This window comes from Lycorma delicatula, chromosome 2 (assembly GCF_047948215.1).
Source record: "Lycorma delicatula isolate Av1 chromosome 2, ASM4794821v1, whole genome shotgun sequence".
NCBI classification, from domain to species: Eukaryota; Metazoa; Arthropoda; class Insecta; order Hemiptera; family Fulgoridae; genus Lycorma; species Lycorma delicatula.
In genome coordinates this window covers 162,940,793-162,960,706 of record NC_134456.1, presented here as the reverse complement: position 1 = coordinate 162,960,706, position 19,914 = coordinate 162,940,793, and the positions used below count along the sequence as shown (strand labels likewise).

The window sequence follows — 19,914 nt, the reverse complement described above, 5'->3', positions numbered from 1 at the left end:
CTGAGTAATCTATTAAAAATTAAATAAATAAATATTTTAATTTTAAAGTTTGTAACCAAAGTTTGAATAAAGTTATTGAATTTTTTCTAACTAAAAAAATTCTAAGGCACTGACAGCCAGTGTCACAACTGCAAATAGTGCTCCAAAGTTGTTTTAATTTTGGTGCAGAATGGTTTATTAAATATGGCTTGATTCTTGGGATTTTATAATTATTACACATTAAAGTTTGTGATTCTGTACAGTAAGAGATATAACAAGATTTATCAATCATAAAGCTCCAAGGAATAATAAAATGTTTGAATTTGATTCTGATAAAAGACAAAACTTTGCGTTTTCATTACTATCCTATAAATAGGCTTAAAGGTACTAATGGAAGTAATCAACATCACTTAAAATTAAGATGAAGTTAATGGACAAGAAATGCCCAGGAGCTTTAGGCATGAAAACAAATGGATATGCTCAATTATGCATCCTATTCTTCAGAAAGGATATCATTGACAAAATTGACCACATTCAACAAAATCTGATATGGGATTTAAAAAGACTTGGCAGAGGTCTTTGCTAGCTCATGCCAGTTGCTTTACTGATTCAGAACGTATAAAATGCAGATAATATTCAGATGTTTGTTTTTTATTTCATTTCAAGTTATTTGTCTCATGTTTAATAATCGCACTGTGTATGTTAATATTATAATTCATTTTGGATTCATAATTTGAAATTGGTTTTTACTGATTGTTTCAGATTTGGACTTTAACGTAGTTAAATCAACCTAGTACAATTTTAAAATGAGAGTTCTATTTTATTATCAAGGATCTTATGGTAAATTTGATTATTGTTATTAATTTTTAAATTTGTCATTTGTTTTTATTTTTAAAAAAACTATTTTCTATTTAATTTGCAGCTTTGGATGAAATTGGTCATGGTGTACGTAGTAATACTCCGAGGTCAAAGGTGCGTGGTTCTAGTCAGGGATCAATACAGTCATTAGCAGGCAGTGGTACATTAGGAGGTCATGGAAGTGCTAATATAGTTGGCCCTGCACCAACTACAAAACCACCTACACCTCCATCAGCTATTCGTGCTACTGGTTCTTTAAGTAAGGGGAGCAGAGAATATCGCACACCACCTGCTGTTGCTCCTCCTCAGGTATATTAATAATGACAACAGTAATAATAATAAAAAAAACAATATTTTTATAGTGATTTATTATAATTGTTTTTAACTTTGTATGCACACATACACACACACACACACACACACACACACACACACACACACACACACACACACACACACACACTTGCTCTCTCTCTCTCTCTCTCTCTCTCTCTCTCTCTCTCTCTCTCTCTCTCTCATACAAGAAAGTCATGTAGTGTCCACATCAGATTTTTTTTTTGTTTTCTTTGATGTTGAACTACCTATCTGTTGACTATCAGCTGACACCCCCTCTGGGGTGTTTATTCCACTTTATACATGTATACTACTAGTTATTTGTTATAAATATGCTTTTGTTTTTTTTTAATTTATATTGGTTCTATAAATTAAAAAAACTTTTTTTTTGCTAAATTAATCTTTTATACCAATCCTGGTTTTTTCTCTTTTTTTTTTTTTTTTTTATTTCTTTACTACCTTTTTTTATTACTTTATATATTTGTTTCCATGTTTATTAATGAGTTTTTCTTTTTTGGCACTTTTACAAATTTTGTTTTAGTTTAAATTTTGTTTTGTTGCTGCATTCTGTATTTATGTTCTGACAATCATAATCCTTTTTGATATTTTTGTATTAAAAAAAAGGATTTCTTCATTTAACTGTGTTAAAAATCTTCTAAAAAAAATTTTGTTCCTTAAAAAATACTAATCGCATAATACTCCAGCAAAAGGTCAATATTTTTGGTAGAACTTTGGTTGATGAATAATCCAGTTGGTAATTGTTTGTATTGTTTGGTGTAGGTTGTATGATTCAACACAGTATTTTATAATCTTTATTACAGCATTGTTTGCTTTTTACCAAATAATCCAAGAAGTAAGAAAATATTGTTTTACAGCTCCTGTATTTTTTTAATATTTTATGTTTATAGAAATAATAATTACTTTTTTGAAAAAATACACACTGCTATTTTTCAGGCTCTGCGCAAGACTGTAAACTATCCTGGTCTACTGAAATGATGAGATTATTTCTTCTCACCGTCCTTTTCTTTCTTACTTTTGATACATCTTTTCCATTGTTGGTTTTGTGGGTGTTGATCTAAGGCTTTATGTCTGTTTGGGAAGGCTGCTTGTGGTTGGTCTTGGTACAACTGGGATTTAGTCTCATGATGCTAACATAATACTCATGTTGCATCCCTAATAATTGAGTACTCCAAAAATTCATATTTTTTTAAACTAGGGAAGATGAATGAGCGAATACTCCCAACAGCATTTTGTACAGCCATCTGTCAGTCGCCTAGGGATCTATCTGAAAATATGCGAGTTTTGTGTGTTGATTACCACTTAAATCACTTTCAATGCCGGAGCAAGATCTGCTTATATGAATGATACCTCCATTTGTTTATCTGTTAACTCGACTTCTATGAAATTCACAACATGATTGTTTCATTTGGTGCATACTTATAAGATCAAGAACATAAAGAGCTTCAACCTTTTTCATGATCTTTATGTTCTACTCATTTAATTTAATTAGATGTTCTACTTATTTGCCACCAAAACTGCAAAAAACAGATTGCAAATCTTATGTACGGACAGACATAACAGTTACAACTTTTAAACTGCCTAAATCAGAATTAAGCATATTAGGAGTTTACTCATCCATCAAGTAGACAACATTTAAACTAAGAACTAATCATTATTTGTAATACAGCAAAAATTTAATAAGGGGATTTTCACTCTTTTCTTCGAAATAACCTTTCTGGTTCACTCAAAAACAAAAATTTATTATGGTGTGTTGTTTAAAAATACACTCTAAATGGTATAAATAAGTTATTTTATGAGGAAACTACATTTTTTATTTTAAATTATTTATATTTTATTAGTAAGATATCATGTTGTTTCCAGTTTGTTATATTTCTTAATTTAATCGGCCAGTCAATATTGTGTTCTGCATAATGTGTTATTATTATTTACAATTATTATCTATTATATTACTAAAATTTAATATAGAAAATAGTATAATATTTTATTAATTAAAAAAATAAATTATAGTTTGAAATAATTAATGGTTTTTATTTGTAGGTACCTAGTCATTATGCACCAAATTATCCATTGGGTCATCCGAGACGCACTGGTGTTGGATATAGTACACTGCCCATGGCATCAACAGCTGCACCTGCACCATCCCCGCCACCACAAGTAGGAATGGTTCATCCATTACCACAAACTCCACCACCTCCTCCACCGCCAAATTCGTATAATACATTAGATCATCATGCTTCAATGCATGTATTTTTAAATTTTATGGTGATTAATTTACCCTAATGAAAGATATTATGTTATACATGGGGGAAAAAAAAGATTAGTGCTTTAATACCCTATATTGTGCAGTTAATGTTAAATCAAGTCTAAACATGTATTTTTGCCTTTTCTGATGCATTCTTACAGAAATATTTTCATATATTCTATATTTGATATTACCACTGATGTTTCTAACTTTATATTTTCATGGAATAAAAATTGTTTTTAAGTTCATAATATTGATTACTGCTAATTTGTTTGTTAATATAATTCTTGTAAAATAATTTTTGTATCAACAATTGAATGCCCTCATTTAATTAAGTATGATCTAATTTTTTGATTAGAGCATATTTTCTGAGCTCCATTGCCAGAATATGATTTGATAAATTAGATTGATTTTATTAAGTTATATGATATCGAATCAAAAGTAAGAGTTAGATACTGAGTAGAGAGACAATATAGCAGAGAACAGTACATAATTGTTGAACATTTGTTTGATCAGTTGTTTGTTATAGTTTTTCTGTGACAGATTGAATATTGATCATTTGTGATTGTAAAATATTCCTGCCTGTTAAGAAGTCTAATCTATCTGTATTTTGATTTTTTGATGCAAAATGATTTTAATTTTTTTGATATCCAGTGTGACATTGCAGGTCAAAAGTAACGAATAAAGGTATAAACTAAGTCACCGATATTACAAGGGTTAATGGCAGTTGTAAAAATGTTGATAGTTTAGAAAATGAGTAGGAGACTTAGTCTAAAGCCTTTTTTTACATCTCCAGGACCACTGTTAGGTATTGCTTCAGAGGATTAGATGAAACTGCAATTTTTATAGTGTTTGAAAGTGCCATGTCTGACCGATATTTGAACCCAGGACCTCCAAGGAGATGTACGTTAACCTTGTCAAAGAAGTAAATGTAGAAGTTTAAGGTAATTGATGCTTCATGAGTAATGTTCTTGCCGTGGAATTTCCAGAGATTTCTCAAATTGTAGTGTGTGGATTTGTTCCTGAAAAACTACGTTAATGTGAAGCGAGTACAAGTTGGGTGATTAATTTAAATTAATTAAAAATTTCAGATAGAAACTGACAATCTTACATCCCAGATCTTTTAAATTAATATAGACTATGTAAAAAAAATTATAAAGTAGATATGTACAATTATTGAATCTGTACAACTCTTCTTAGTTTTGATGTATGCTTAATACTTTAGATATTATTTTAATACTTGTTATATCTTTTTAAAGTAATTTATAATATATTTATACTATTTTTACAATTGATGTTAAGATATCCTGCTTAACACTTGTTGAAAATAGAATTCGAATTTCAAGCTTTGTGTTGTAGGACTTGCTAAGTCTGTTTTATTTAAACTTTTCCACACCTACTAATACATGTTACCAGATATTTTATTAAACTATACATACATATTTAATTATAGCCCATAGAAAGGGTGCACTGATTTGTTGCTTTACACTGTCTCCAATTTTTTTGTTATGGTTGTAAATGAAAATGCATGTAAAGAACAGGAATACAATCAGAATTATTTTTTCTGAAAGCATTAATATTCTTTAATTAGTCCTAGTTCGTGTGGTGATCAAGGTGAGAGTGGCAGTAAGTTTTAATATAATCTGTATTTCATTGGATTTGGTATGTTATAAAATACATAATATTTATGAAAAAGGGGAATTTCCGTCAGACTTTAAAAAAAGTGTTATAGTCATGATACCAAAGAAAGCAGGGGCAGATAAATGTGAAGAATACAGAACAATTAGTTTAACTAGTCATGCATCAAAAATCTTAACTAGAATTTTATACAGAAGAATTGAGAGGAGAGTGGAATAAGTGTTAGGAGAAAACCAATTTGGTTTCAGGAAAAGTATAGGGACAAGGGAAGCAATTTTATGCCTGAGATTAATAGTAGAAGGAAGATTAAAGAAAAACAAACCGACATACTTGGCGTTTATAGACCTAGAAAAGGCATTCGATAACGTAGACTGGAATAAAATGTTCAGCATTTAAAAAAAATTAGGGTTCAAATACAGAGATAGAAGAACAATTGCTAACATGTACAGGAACCAAACAGCAACAGTAACAATTGAAGAACATAAGAAAGAAGCCGTAATAAGAAAGGGAGTCCGACAAGGATGTTCCCTATCTCCGTTACTTTTTAATCTTTACATGGAACTAGCAGTTAATGATGTTAAAGAACAATTTAGATTCGGAGTAACAGTACAAGGTGAAAAGATAAAGATGCTACGATTTGCTGATGATATAGTAATTCTAGCCGAGAGTAAAAAGGATTTAGAAGAAACAATGAACGGCATAGATGAAGTCCTACGCAAGAACTATCGCATGAAAATAAATAAGAACAAAACAAAAGTACTGAAATGTAGTAGAAATAACAAAGATGGACCGCTGAATGTGAAAATAGGAGGAGAAAAGATTATGGAGGTAGAAGAATTTTGTTATTTGGGAAGTAGAATTACTAAAGATGGATGAAGCAGGAGCGATATAAAGTTCCGAATAGCACAAGCTAAACGAGCCTTCAGTAAGAAATATAATTTGTTTACATCAAAAATTAATTTAAATGTCAGGAAAAGATTTTTGAAAGTGTATGTTTGGAGTGGCGCTTTATGTGGAAGTGAAACTTGGACGATCGGAGTATCTGAGAAGAAAAGATTAGAAGCTTTTGAAATGTGGTGCTATAGGAGAATGTTAAAAATCAGATGAGTGGATAAAGTGACAAATGAAGAGGTATTGCGGCAAATAGATGAAGAAAGAAGCGTTTGGAAAAATATAGTTAAAAGAAGAGACGGACTTATAGGCCACATACGAAGGCATCCTGGAATAGTCGCTTTAATATTGGAAGGACAGGTAGAAGGGAGAAATTGTGTAGGCTGGCCACGTTTGGAGTATGAAAAACAAATTGTTGGGGATGTAGGATGTAGAGGGTATACTGAAATGAAACGACTGGCACTAGATAGGGAATCTTGGAGAACTGCATCAAACCAGTCAAATGACTGAAGACAAAAAAAAAAAAAAATTAATAAAAAAATAAAATACATTTAGTACATTCAGTTCTGTGTACAAGGAAAACAGGTTGACTAATTTTTGCTTGTAATCACTCCATAGTATCTCATTTTTATTGAGAATGTCTATACCATTTTTCGATTAATATCTTGTGTCAAGTTGATTACATCTGCCTGATTATGCATAAACCTAGCATAACAAACATATCTTAAGAAAAAAGTTGTTTAGAGAAAGAATGAGATTATCTTTATGGTTTATTGACTAGCTATTGTATAGAGTGTTATCTTTTTCTTGAAAACATTAAGACACAGTGAGGTTATTTTATTTATTTATTTATTATCTATAAGGAGAGATACCCATTGTAGACAGTTGCAGCTGCATTCAAGTGGCCTCCATATATATGGACATCTTTTTTCTTCAGCATTTTTATTCCGTTGAGCCTCATAGGCTGGTTTTAAGTATAACCTTTTTCCTATTACTAGACACAACTAAAAATTATAGCCACAAAGCAGAAATAACTGGATTGGAGCCATTAAGGATGTCGGTAGAATTTCCAATTGATGGATTTAATGTTATAAATAACACATAAATCCATTGCTTTCGTATAATTATATTGCCTCCATGCTCCTTTTGTATTTAGTACTAAAGAATTCAACAAAAATCAGTTTGATTGCCCAAAAATAGTTAAAATATAGTTATAAAATAGTCAGACACACACCTTTTTTTCTAGCCATGTTAGTAGTGAAGGAAAGTTAGTGTTGATTTGTGTTCCAATAACTACGTTAATCTTTTGTTTGTTGATTATTGTATAATTCAATTTTTTCTGAATTTAGTGTTTACGATTCATTTTTCAGCACCACCATCTCCATTGACATTAAGCAATAATTCAGGTGTTCCAGCGAGTACAGTCAGTAGCATCGGCTCTGAAAGTATGGATCATAACCGTCCAATACATAGCACAAGTACATTGCCACATTCCGGTGTTCATCATACTTCCAGTCACCATCATCATCATACGTTGCCTCATCACCATTCTTCACGATCCTCTCCACCGTTGCCACCTCCACCGCTTCCAGAAGAAGATCAGCATCCAAGATTCGGGCAACCGGCATCTAGTTCACGAGGGTTAGCTATTGTTTCTGATGAACCAGATTTACCCGGTTGGGTTCCAAAGAATTATATTGAAAAAGGTATTTTATTTTGTGGTGTAATCTTAACCGGTATCTTTATTTTTATTTTTATGCTTAATTTTTTATGAATGAGCAGGTGTAGTCATATATAGCCATGAAATATTTATTTTAAGGTATTAGTAATGAGAAGTAAATTATTAAACTTAAGTAATAAAACTTATTAGAAGGACTCTACCCAAATGAATAAAAAAGGATACAATCCAAGATGGCAGATGATTGGCCACTGTAATTCATTGAAGCTGATATGCATAGCCATTGTCTTACATAGGGTTGAATGTGTCAATATAACTTTTCTAATATGTACATTTAAGGTAATTAATATCAGGCATTTTGTATAAATGAACAGTAAGCATTCACACATCTTTAATTTGGGACATTTGGCTGTAAAAATCCTACCAAATGTATCCTACCTAAATTAAAAATTAACTACGTGAAAATGAACATTACAATTTAAAAAAAAGAATCGTGGTTTAATTTTGAACTTTACATTAAATCTGAGTCAAAAAAAAAACAAAGTTATGAAATTATCATCATTTGGTCTAAAAACAAACTAGCTTACAGTAGGACATCTGATCATTGCGTGTAATATTAGTATTAATAGAATTATTACGTGTCATATTTTTGTTAATTAGTTTTACATTTCAATTAATACGACTATTTATTGTCATTTAAATTTGTTTTTAAAGTTATATGAATGCTTAACTGAAGGTTTATTTTGTTAACTGCTGCTTCTATTAAAAACTATTACATGACGGTTTGATCAAGCAGGACAGAGTAGGATTTTTGAAAATATTACTATTTGAAATCATTCAGTTTTTTAACAAGACTGTGATAAAAGAATTTTATAAATTTGCTTAATTATGTCTTTGCGTGTAGAAGGTTGGTATTGTTATATAGCAAACCTATTGTACAATAAGTTTTATTGTCATTTCTCACCTCATGAACAAGATTTAACAAAATACCCGTTTTAACAAAATCTCTGCGAGTATCCTGGATACTTTTGGAGGATTACCTTATTATTCAGTAACTGTTTATTAAACTAGAAGTGGCTGGAAATTTTGCTTGTTCTACTGACCTAGTCTTATCTAATTCATTATTGAGAAGTAATCGGTCTTCTTTTTGATATGCATTTTATGAGATGAGATGAATGAAATAATAGTAAGAAAATACCATATCTTCTTTCTTTGTAGTTGAACCCATTATCAGCGGAAGCTACATTAGAGTAAAATAATTTTAAGAAATATATCTTTTTCAACCTATTGCTAATAAAGTTATTTCATTATACATAAATATGCTACATCTCCTTAATTTATGATTTAAGTTGCTCAACAGTGAAATGATGTAACTGTAAGCAGTTTCTGATGATAATATAAGTTCTCTCTAAACTTTTATGCTATCATTATTTGTATTTTATGACGTGATATGTGTTTAGTTTGTAATGTTACACATTTAATTTCATGATTTTGTGTATAGCCAATTTAACTTTTGTATCTGTTCTTGCTAAAGAATACTTTGCGTAAGCAAGTTTTAGACTGCATGCAAAAATTGTTTAAATACTGTGAAACCTGTAAAGAATAAATCTCCTTATCTTATTAATATTTTTATTTTTTTTTTACAGTGGTGGTAATTTATGATTACTATGCTGATAAAGAAGATGAACTTAGCTTTCAAGAGAGTGCTGTTATATATGTATTAAAGAAAAATGATGATGGGTGGTGGGAAGGTGTTATGGATGGAATTACTGGATTGTTTCCTGGAAATTATGTTGAACCTTGCGTTTAAATTTTAATATATAAGTTTGAGCAATTCTTCTTTTTCACATGTTAATGAGTATATAGTGTAAGTATACATTTTTTTCTTATTTATTATAATTGTTGTTTTAAACATAATTATTTTGTTAAGTCTATTATAAAACTCAAGAATTGTGTGCGTAGCCTGTTTGAATGTTTATTTTACTAGTGTAATTAAAAAAAGTTTTGGGTGTAAATTTATTCATTTAATTATACAGGGTGATTACAAATGATTCATTTGGATTTTAAAAATCTGCATTTAAAAAAGTAGTACACATAAAATTAACAGTAACTGTCCACGTTTCAGTCATGCCGTCATAAATGTTCGATATGGCTTCCATTTGTCACATGACATACATCTACGTGGTAATCCAGTTCAGCCTACATAGGCATTAACATATCCCTATTGTTGATCATAAATGCAACTGTAATGCGTGTAGTTAACCAAAGTTGTTAGGTGTGGCGGCACATAAACACAGTCTTTCACATACCCCCCGAAGGAAAAAATCACAAACTATAAGATAAGGAGATCTAGGAGGCCATTTTAAGAGCACTAAGTCATCATCTGTACATCGCGCAATCCAGCGGTATGGGAGTTCTTCATTCAGGAAGCCTCGTACTTCAGCATGCCAGTGAGGCGGAGCCCCACCTTGTTGGAATACAAAGCTATTGGAATCATCTTTCAATTGAGGAAACAAGCATAACTGCATCATATTGAGGTATGAAATACCCATCACAGTATTCTCTTAGAAAAAAACGGTCCGTACATCTTTGTTTCAAAAATTGCAGCAAACACATTAAGTTTTGGGGAATTACGTTCGCGTTCAACAGAATTGGGTTGTTCAGTACTTCATATTGTGATGTTATGGTGATTTACCTTTTCATTCAAGTGAAGTGTCACCTTGTTACTAAATTCCAGATGGTTAACAAAATCGTCATCCTCCATAGTTTCCTACATGTCATTACAAAATTTGTATCATTTGTTGAGGCCTTTTGATTATAACTTTTATAATAACTTTATATGGTACGGTTTTAGTTGTATTAGAGTTTGCAAAATCTTCCAGACAGTTGGCTGTGGAATATCAAGTTTACTACTAATGTGTTGAGTTGACTTCTTTAGACTATGAATGAAACTCACCCTGACTCTCTCCACTGTTTTATCCAAAATGCTTAGGTGTCCGGTGTTTTTACCTTTGCACAAACAACCAGTGTCTTTAAACTGTCAATACCGTTTTAGAATGTTTTGGTGGTCTGGTGGTTCTGTTTCAAACTGTAGTAACAACGGCTAAACATTTCTCATACTCTAAGAATGAGCATGCTTTCTGTTGCATAGATGCCATTTTAGAAACTGAGCTTGTGCTGCTACATGTTGATATTATATCAACTTTGTTTTACCAAATTTTTATAGGAACTGTTTAAAAAACAAAGTGAACAAAAATTCCTTACTTGATTTTAAATTAAGTAACAACTAGATCAGAAGAACAAATGCTTGTTTTTTTTTTTAATAACAGTCACGGTGATGTTCTTTAATATATGTAACAGGAAAGTGTACAGTGAATGAAGAAAACTGGATTAGGTGTAACTGCATTTTAAAAATGTTAGAAAAAATTTTTAATTCTATTATTGCCATAAAAAGTGAAACATACGGTGCTGCTATTTCATCGAGACAGCTAACAAACGTCCCAGAACTTTACTAAAACATCAGATTTTCATTTGTTTTAATTTTGATGTTCTTTATGGCAGATTTCATATTATTTAAAGTTTTTATCTCTATAATTTTACCAGTTTTACCAAATGCATGTAGCATAGATCTATTTCCCAGGTTTGTTTCTTTGACGATATCACACTCCTGGGAACTTACACTTTCTGAATACTATTTTATTTTTTAGTAATTTTACAAGCAAATCCCTATCTATCTTTTGTCTTCTACCTTTTCATTTGGTGAAGATTACATTTTGAAATTACTGTAAAATATCAATTTGTGACATTTCTTTACTGAAGACGACAATGTAAATGATATGAAATTAAGATTATTTCATGTCAAGCAGCAACCAAACAAAAGTGACATAACATTTCAGAATGTTTCAGTATACATGTGTGTGATTCATTGAAAATGTAATAACTAGTTATAATTACTTACTAACTAGAAGTTTATCCAAGTGATTCTAAGTTAGACTATTTACTAGTGTGTAGTTTTAGCATCCTTTTATTTACATCATTTTGACTAATTGCTAAAACTACTCACTAGTAACTAACTTTATTCACTTTACTGGCTGTTTAGTTCATTTTAATTACAGATAATGTATTTATTATGTAAATATTGCTTGCATATTTTTTTCTTATTGAATTACTAGAACTTTTCTTTACAAGAAACTTTGCAAAGCATATATTTTTTATATCGAGTGAGAACTTAATTTTGCAAGCGATCTCTCTTATTTTGTAGAGTGTGGGTTTAAATTAAATGAATTCTAACAATAGCAGGATTCTGTACTATATAGAGGTAAATTTGGTTTTAAATTAATGAATTTAACTGTAGTGTTGGTAAGCATTTTATTCAACTGCAGATTACATTGTGAAATTCATTTTGTCTAAATTTTATTATTATTATTCTATTTAAATTTATGAGCTACCACTTCCTCTTTGTGATAAGTTACATATCCTGTTACATATGAGGAACTGATTACTTATCTTTCATTTTTTGTTTATTTACTTTTAAATCTAGAGATATTAAAATCTACAATATTTAATTTTTTATTACTTATATTGGTTTTTTTTTTTCAGGAGAGGAAACAAAATGCACAAGTTAGATCTGTAGTTAAGGGAATAGGAAATGAGGATAGAGAGATATAGAAAACATTTTTATAATCTATTTTGAATTTATTTTATATATTTATTTAATTTAGTAATTTAGGCGCGATTAATAATATTGGGTTTAGTTTTTATCCATCTAGCTTTATCAGCATCCCATAATTTATAACTTTGTTGTATTTCACCTATGTTAATGTTTGAAGGACTAAATGCATGATATTGTCAATGTCTTGTCAAATTAGAACTTATAATAAAAGACAAATCTGAAGGTCCTAATCTAGATATAGATCAATAGTAAGCAAGTTTGTTGTTTGTGAACATTTTCAAAAAAGTCACATCCGCACATATAAATCATTCAGCCCTTTGTTGTGTAGTCTTTCTTTGCATTAAGACAGTTGATTTGCAATTCACGGTGGAGATTTTAAAATTTTAATTAATTAATAATTCCTTCATTGTTATAAATAATTATTTGTTCACTGTAATAACATTTAACCCATTCCCATCCAAGTTTAACTAAAATTTCCCAGCCCACAGGACTGGGTTTTTTTTCTTTCTAATAACTATAATTTGTAGCACTTAGACTTGTTTCCAAACTACTTTATTTACATTATTTACAAAGTATATTTACAGTTTTAGTAATTTACTTTTGTATGTTATTCTTCAAAACAAGTTTCTAGACCGGTACACTATTCACTTCTTCCTTGAGAGCACTACATACTTTACACCTTGATGGTCTTGCCTTGCTTGTAGAAGGTATTTTTTGAATAAAGTGACCCCCAATTTTTTGCCTGAAGATGAAGTGGATTATCATGGAATGCTGATGCCAGCCCCCCACTTCATTGCATTCTAGTAACTGAACACTTTGCAAAATCTATTCTCCTAAATTGGTCCTGAATTCACACATTGTCTGTATGTTGTTTAGTTGTTCTTTTAGCATCGATACTATGTATTAGTTTGGTGTTGTGTAACACAAGTCTAAAAGATAAAAAAAAGTTTTTTTTATGTACTTTCACGCCACTTCACATAACAGGAAAAGATGATAACTTTTGGTCCTGCTTGTCAACACCTACTAATATTTTTATTATAGTCAACCATTACATTAGGTATTAATACTATTTTAGGGTTAGGCTTCTTTATTTCTGTTTGAGGAATAACCTCCTGGTACTCTACACGAGCATGAAGTGTGGACAACATTGTTACCATCTTCTGGTCATGCCACTTTACACACAACAAATTTTTACTAGAAAATGAAAGTTCACCTTTCTTCAATTTTATTTTCTTCAGATCTTTAGGGGTGTATTTCCTTTAATTTGTAAGGTTCCCACAGCATAAGTACCTTGATCGAGAACCATTCTGTATAATTTCAGTGATGTGTACCAGTTATCCATGCACAGAACACAGCTTGGTGAAGCAAATTTGAAAATTTGATTTTGTGTGAAGCTAATTTGTCTCATTGCAAATTTTCATTACACAACACAAATTTGCAGCGAGACAAATTTGAATCCAATTGTTCTCCCAAAAGTTTATTGATAACATCCAACTCTGCTGAATCCGAAACAACACTTTTTTCACTACTGTTTTCATTTAGAATGTTTTCTACAAAATTGCTAAACTCCTTAGCCTTAACAAAAACATCACTTCAAGACGTCATAATGTAAACAAAACACGAACAAGTTGGGAAATAACAATTGAAATCACGCCAATAACAGTTGATTTTCGATGTGAAAATTGATAGTACAATTACAAGGAGATTTGATAAGGTAGTAATGAGGCACAGTCTCATACTTACTGTTTTGGTGTAAATCATAATATGTTTAATATTCATTTTGCTGCAGTATGTAAGTAAGAAAGATAGAATTTTTTATCAATAGAAAAATAAGGATTTTTGTTATGTATGGCTGTTTTTAATTAATAAAAAGCAGAAAAATTTTTATAAATTTGAGGAGAAAAAACAAACAAAATGTTTCAAGTTGTGGTTTGAATGTGCTTATTAATAAATATTAAAAAAGAAAATCTGTTTGCAAACCAAAACAATACTGTTTACAAACTAAATAAAAATTTACAAAGTTCCAGGCTAGAAGAGACTGACTTTTTATTATTTTAAATATTTTTTGTAAATTTGTGCTCAAGAAATATACAAAATCATAAATTAAATGGGAGAACTAAAAAGAAGTATAATTAAAAAAAAAAAAAATTGTATTAAAATATATTGTTCTAACTTTAGATTCATATTATGTTGGGTTTTCTGGTTTTTACGATTGCCCTGGTCTCCTTCATTTACAGTTGAGAATTTCAATGTGCTTCAAAATGAAATGAGCTTGCTATGCACTGTCAGCTATTTTACAAAAGTTAAAAGTGTATACATCTCGCATTTTCAGTTGCAGACATCTGAACCTACCATTAACCTGCCATTAACTATCTGTATTTAGGCTATTCAGGGTACCATAAACTACATGTAGTAGTTATACCTATCTTATATTTTTAGATAAAAGTTAGAGATTCCATTACATTAGGTGAAATAATTTTGTTAAGTATCTAAACTAAGATATTTAGTAAACTAAGATCAGGTAAAAACCATAAATCCACCAGGTTGGTTTAGTGGTGAACATGTCTTCGTAAATCAGCTGATTTCAAAGTCGAAAGTTCTAAGGTTCAAATCCTAGTAAAGTCAGTCACTTTTATACGGATTTGAATACTAAATCGTGGATGTTGGTGTTCTTTGGTGGTTGGGTTTCAATTAACCACACATCTCAGAAATGGTGGATGTGAGACAATACAAGACTACACTTCATTTACACTCATACATATCATCCTCATTCATTCTCTGAAGTAATCCTGACGGTGGTTCTGGAGGCTAAACAAAAAAAGAAAAACTGTAAAAACCATAAAAAATAATATGAGACTTTATGTTTGATTATAATGTTGAAAAAACCTTAAAACATAGTTGTTAGATCTTACCTAGCAACTTTTGGCTTATTTTTCTTCCAGTTTTGTGGTTTCCAAAATCTTTTTCTACTTCTCTGACCTTCAACTGGTCGAAGATTTAGTTCCATCTTCATATTGAGGGAGAGGGGGAGAGAGAGAGAGAGAGAGAGAGAGAGGGAGGGAGAGAATAATGCTAATTACATTCATTAGAGCAAACAATAAACATAACCTCAAAATCATGTTGAATTCCAAATAGCTGATTGGTGGGACAGCAGCTAGCATCAAAACTACATAATCCATTGGATTATCTGACTTTTGTAATTAACTACGACTTTAAAATCCTACTTTTCCTTTAAAATCCTTTTCTTAACTTTACTTCTTTACTTTTCTTTAATATCCTACTTTTAAAATAGATTTTATTGATAGATTGAGTTTTGATACAAACCAACAGTAAATTTGGATTCCTTGCCTAAAACATTATAAGAAACCACTGCTAACTAAATATTGCAAATTTTGAATTATCTGAGTCTTTTTGATTCTAGCCCCCTCATGTAATAGAAAACAAAATTGAGCTTCTCGTATCTCTTAATACTGACAGCACTATGGATTTCTAATCTTTTCTTCTCAGGTTCTCCGATTGTGCAAGTTTCACTTCCGTATAAAGCTACACTCCAAACATATACTTTCAAAAATGTTTTCCTGACGTTTTGATGTAAGGAAATTATGTTTCTGACTGAAAGCTTGTTTCGCCTGTGCTATTCAGCATTTTATATTGCTCCTGCTTTGTCCATCTTTAGTAATTCTACTTTCAAAATTACAAAATTCTTCTACCTCCATAATCTTTTCCCTTCCTATTTTTATACTCAGTGGTCCATCTACATTATTTCTACTATATTTCATTGCTTTCATTTTATTCTTGTTTATTTACATGCGGTAGTTCTTGTGTAGGACTTCATCATAGCATATTCATTGTTTCTTGTAAATACTGTTTTACTCTTTGTAAGAATTTACTCTTTAAACTATATCATCAGCAAATTGTATAATCTTTATCTTTTCATTTTGCACTGTTACTCTTGATCTAAATTGTTCTTTAACATCATTAACTACTAGTTCTTTGTAAAGATTAAAAAGTAACAGGAATAGGGAACATCCTTGTTGGACTCCCTTTTTTATTACGGCTTCTTTCTTATATTCTTTGATTATTACTGTTGCAGTTTGGTTCCTGTAAATGTTAGCAATTGTTCTTTCATCTCTCTACTTGAACCCTAAGTTTTTTAAAATTCTAAATTTTTATTCCAGTTATGTTATCATTGCTATTGGCAGTTGCCTTTTCTAAGTCTATAAGTGCCAACTATGTTGGTTTGTTTTCCTTTAGTCTTCTTTCTCTTATTAATCTGAGTGCTAAAATTGCTTCCCTTGTCCCTATACATTTCCTGAAACCAAATTGGTCTTTTCCTAACACTTTTTCCTCTCTTGCCTCAGTTCTTCTGTGCAGAATTCTAGTTAAGATTTTTGATGCATCAATAATTAAGCTAATTGTTCTGCATTCTTCACATTTATCTGCTCCTGCTTTCTTTGGTATCATGACAATAACACTTTTTGAAGTCTGACAGAACTTCCCCTTTTTCGTAAATATTACACACCAGTTTGTATAATCTATCTCTCTTAAATACAGATCTCAGTATTGTATCTTCCTTTTCATCCTCTTCGATCTCCTCTTCTTCCTCTATAACACTAGTTTCTAATTAATTTCCTCCATATAACCCTTTAATATATTCCACCCACCTATCTACCTTTATTTTCGTATTATAAATCTGTACCATCTTTGTTTAACACATTATTAGATTTAATTTATATACCACAAAATTCTCCTTAACTTTCCTGTATGCTCTGTCTATTTTACCAATGATCATTTCTCTTTTCACTTCTGAACACTTTTCTTTAATCCACTCTTCTTTTGCTAATTGCACTTCCTGTTTATAGTATTTCTTTATTGTCAATAGTTCGTTTTACTTTCTTCATCTTTAGCAATCTTATACTTTCTATGTTCATCCATCAGCTGCAATATATTCTTTGATATCCAAGGTTTTCTGGTAGTTCTCTTTGTTCTGTCTAAATTCGGTACTGCTGATTTAAGAAATCCTTTTTAACATTCTCCCATTCTTCTATATTTTCTACTTTACTTTTTTTACTCAGACCCCTTGTGATGTCCTCCCAAAAATCTTCTTTACCTACTCTTCCTCAAGCTTCTCTAAATTCCACCGATGCATCTGACACCTTTTCTTCAGGTTTTTAAACCCTAATCTACTTAGGGTGCTTATCCTGTCTGTTCCAGGATAAGCATTGCAGTCAACAAGTTGATTTCTAAATCTTTGTTTAACCATGATATAATCTATCTGATACCTTGCATTATTACTTGGCTTTTTCCTTGTGTGTATTTTTCTATTATGCTTTTTAAACTGGGTGTTGGGAAATACTAAATTATACATCGTACAAAACTCGGTAAGTCGGTCACCTCTTTCATTCCTTTTTCCTAGCCTGTATTCACCCACAGTATTTGCTTCCTTGCCTTTTCCAATGCTTGCATTCCAGTCTCCAACTATGTATATACACTCATATATCACATATTTCCTCGTATGTACACTCTACCTCATCATCTCAAGGGACTTGTAGTCATATAGAGTCAGGAGTCAGTAAAATATTAGTTAACTTTTATTGTTAGTTGGACAATTAACAATTTCGAAACTCTTAAAAAAACTCAAGGAAACTACGTAACAATAAACTATTTTTAACAAAATATTTTAATGAATATATATTGATCTTTTAATATGTCATTATTTAAATTTAAAATATATTTATAATTTTTGTGAAATATAACAGCGTGTCGTTGCTGAATAGTAATGTTTTATAGATTCTTTTATATATACCAGGATTTTCAGGAGATGCTTGTGAATCAGCCTTCTAACCACTTATGTGCGCAGTCTTGAATTCTACAAGCTAACTGAATTAGGTATAGACATCATTAAAAGTACTTTGATTTAGATACAAAATATTTAGATTGGCAACAGAAGTGTAACAGAGGGGATATTTTAGTTGTCAAATTGCAATTTTGCCTGAGGTTACACTATATTTATTTCTTGTACATTTAAAATGATATTATATACATAAAATTATATTTAAAATATATATTGTATAATTAAAATTTTATCAAGTAACTGGGACAAAATGACAAATTGGCTGGGATGCTGGGACCTCATCATCAAAGCGGGACGACTGGTAAGCCTATAAATATATCATCTCGGGCAATAAAGCTAAATGAAAACAGACTTATGCTGGTAATCAATAAAACTATTGAATTTATAAACTGTATAAATAATTATAATTTATAAACTGTACAATTTATAAAATTGTATGGCCTCTTCTATAATCTTATCATGTTTATTTCAAAAATATAATGTATACACGTTATATTTAATTATATTTTAAGCAATAATTAATTATTTATAATATTATTTATTATAACCATATATTACATAATTATATTTTAAGCGATGAATCAAGAAAGAAGAAAAAACTAAACTATTCTAAGGGGAGAAAAGTTTTTATAAATTCCTTAGAGATATTTGATAAGAGATAATTAGGTGTTGACAATATTATGTGTTAGTCCTTCAGAAAATTGATTAATTATATTGTATGATTTGATGTGTCACAGAAAGGATTATTTCCAATCTAATATAAAATTTCTTATGCCAATGAAACCTTATTTACATTGATATTGTTTTTTTTTTTTAATATATATAATGTATTGTATTTTATTTAAAAAAATTGAGATCTTTGTATTACATATTTTATTGATTTTATTGTAACTTATAAGAATTATTCATAGAATTAAAATTATAATTAATTCATATTTATGGTGTTTTTAAGGAATAAAACCTGTTCACAATGAAATTTTTTTAAGTATTAAAAACATTTTCCTAAAATTTCTGTTACATTTTACTTTCGTTATTGCAGTTGAGTTAATGACATTTACTAACCTTGAGTACTAACAAGTAAATATTGCTGCTGAAGTTAGGAATACGTTATAAAATGAGGAGAGAAATTAAATTAAAAAGTAAACAAGATTAAAACAATAACAAGATTAAAACAATTTGTTAGTGAATTGTATCCTGGAAATTGAATGGTATGATTGAAGTATAATAAAATGCCTGCAGCTAATGCTGGATTCAGTTCACTACATGCTATTAGCATTTTTGTTATTAATGAATACTAGAGTTGCAGTTAAAAAAATGGGTAAACAAAGGACAATTTAGTTTACAAAGGGGTAATTTTATGAGTTTGCAAAATCTAGTTTACCAGCTAAGGATTAAGGTTGTAAAGCTCCCCAAAATATCAGAAATAAAGAAGTTGGAAAGTAAAGTAATTATACAGTATTAGTATTATTTATATACCTCTAAGATTGAGGTTGAACCCACTGGCTTGGTCTAGTGCTGAGCGTGTCTTTGCAGATCAGCTTATTTCAAAGTCGAGAGTTCCAATGTTCAAATCCTAGTAAAGGCAGTTAATTTTACACAGATTTGAATACTAGATCGTGGATATCGGTGTTCCTCTGTGATTGGGTTTTAATTAACCACACATCTCAGAAATGGTCAACCCTTTTTTTTTTTACTTCTCGGCCCTCGGCCCCCCTAGTTCAATCCAACTTTCAGGTACAGCTCGAACC

General features: G+C 30.3%; 1 protein-coding gene across 1 annotated transcript in view; it reads left to right on the top strand.

The window, feature by feature from the left end:
* Nucleotides 1-19,133, top strand: part of LOC142319994 (abl interactor 2-like) — a 44,729-nt gene extending 25,596 nt beyond the window's left edge. The window contains exons 5-10 of the mRNA XM_075357674.1: nucleotides 902-1,146; nucleotides 3,229-3,453; nucleotides 4,088-4,100; nucleotides 7,333-7,668; nucleotides 9,287-9,507; nucleotides 12,240-19,133. Coding sequence (XP_075213789.1) covers nucleotides 902-1,146; nucleotides 3,229-3,453; nucleotides 4,088-4,100; nucleotides 7,333-7,668; nucleotides 9,287-9,450 — 983 coding nt within the window. The 3' untranslated portion in view covers nucleotides 9,451-9,507; nucleotides 12,240-19,133. The remainder of the gene's footprint in view (nucleotides 1-901; nucleotides 1,147-3,228; nucleotides 3,454-4,087; nucleotides 4,101-7,332; nucleotides 7,669-9,286; nucleotides 9,508-12,239) is intronic.
* The last annotated feature ends 781 nt before the right edge of the window (nucleotides 19,134-19,914 follow it).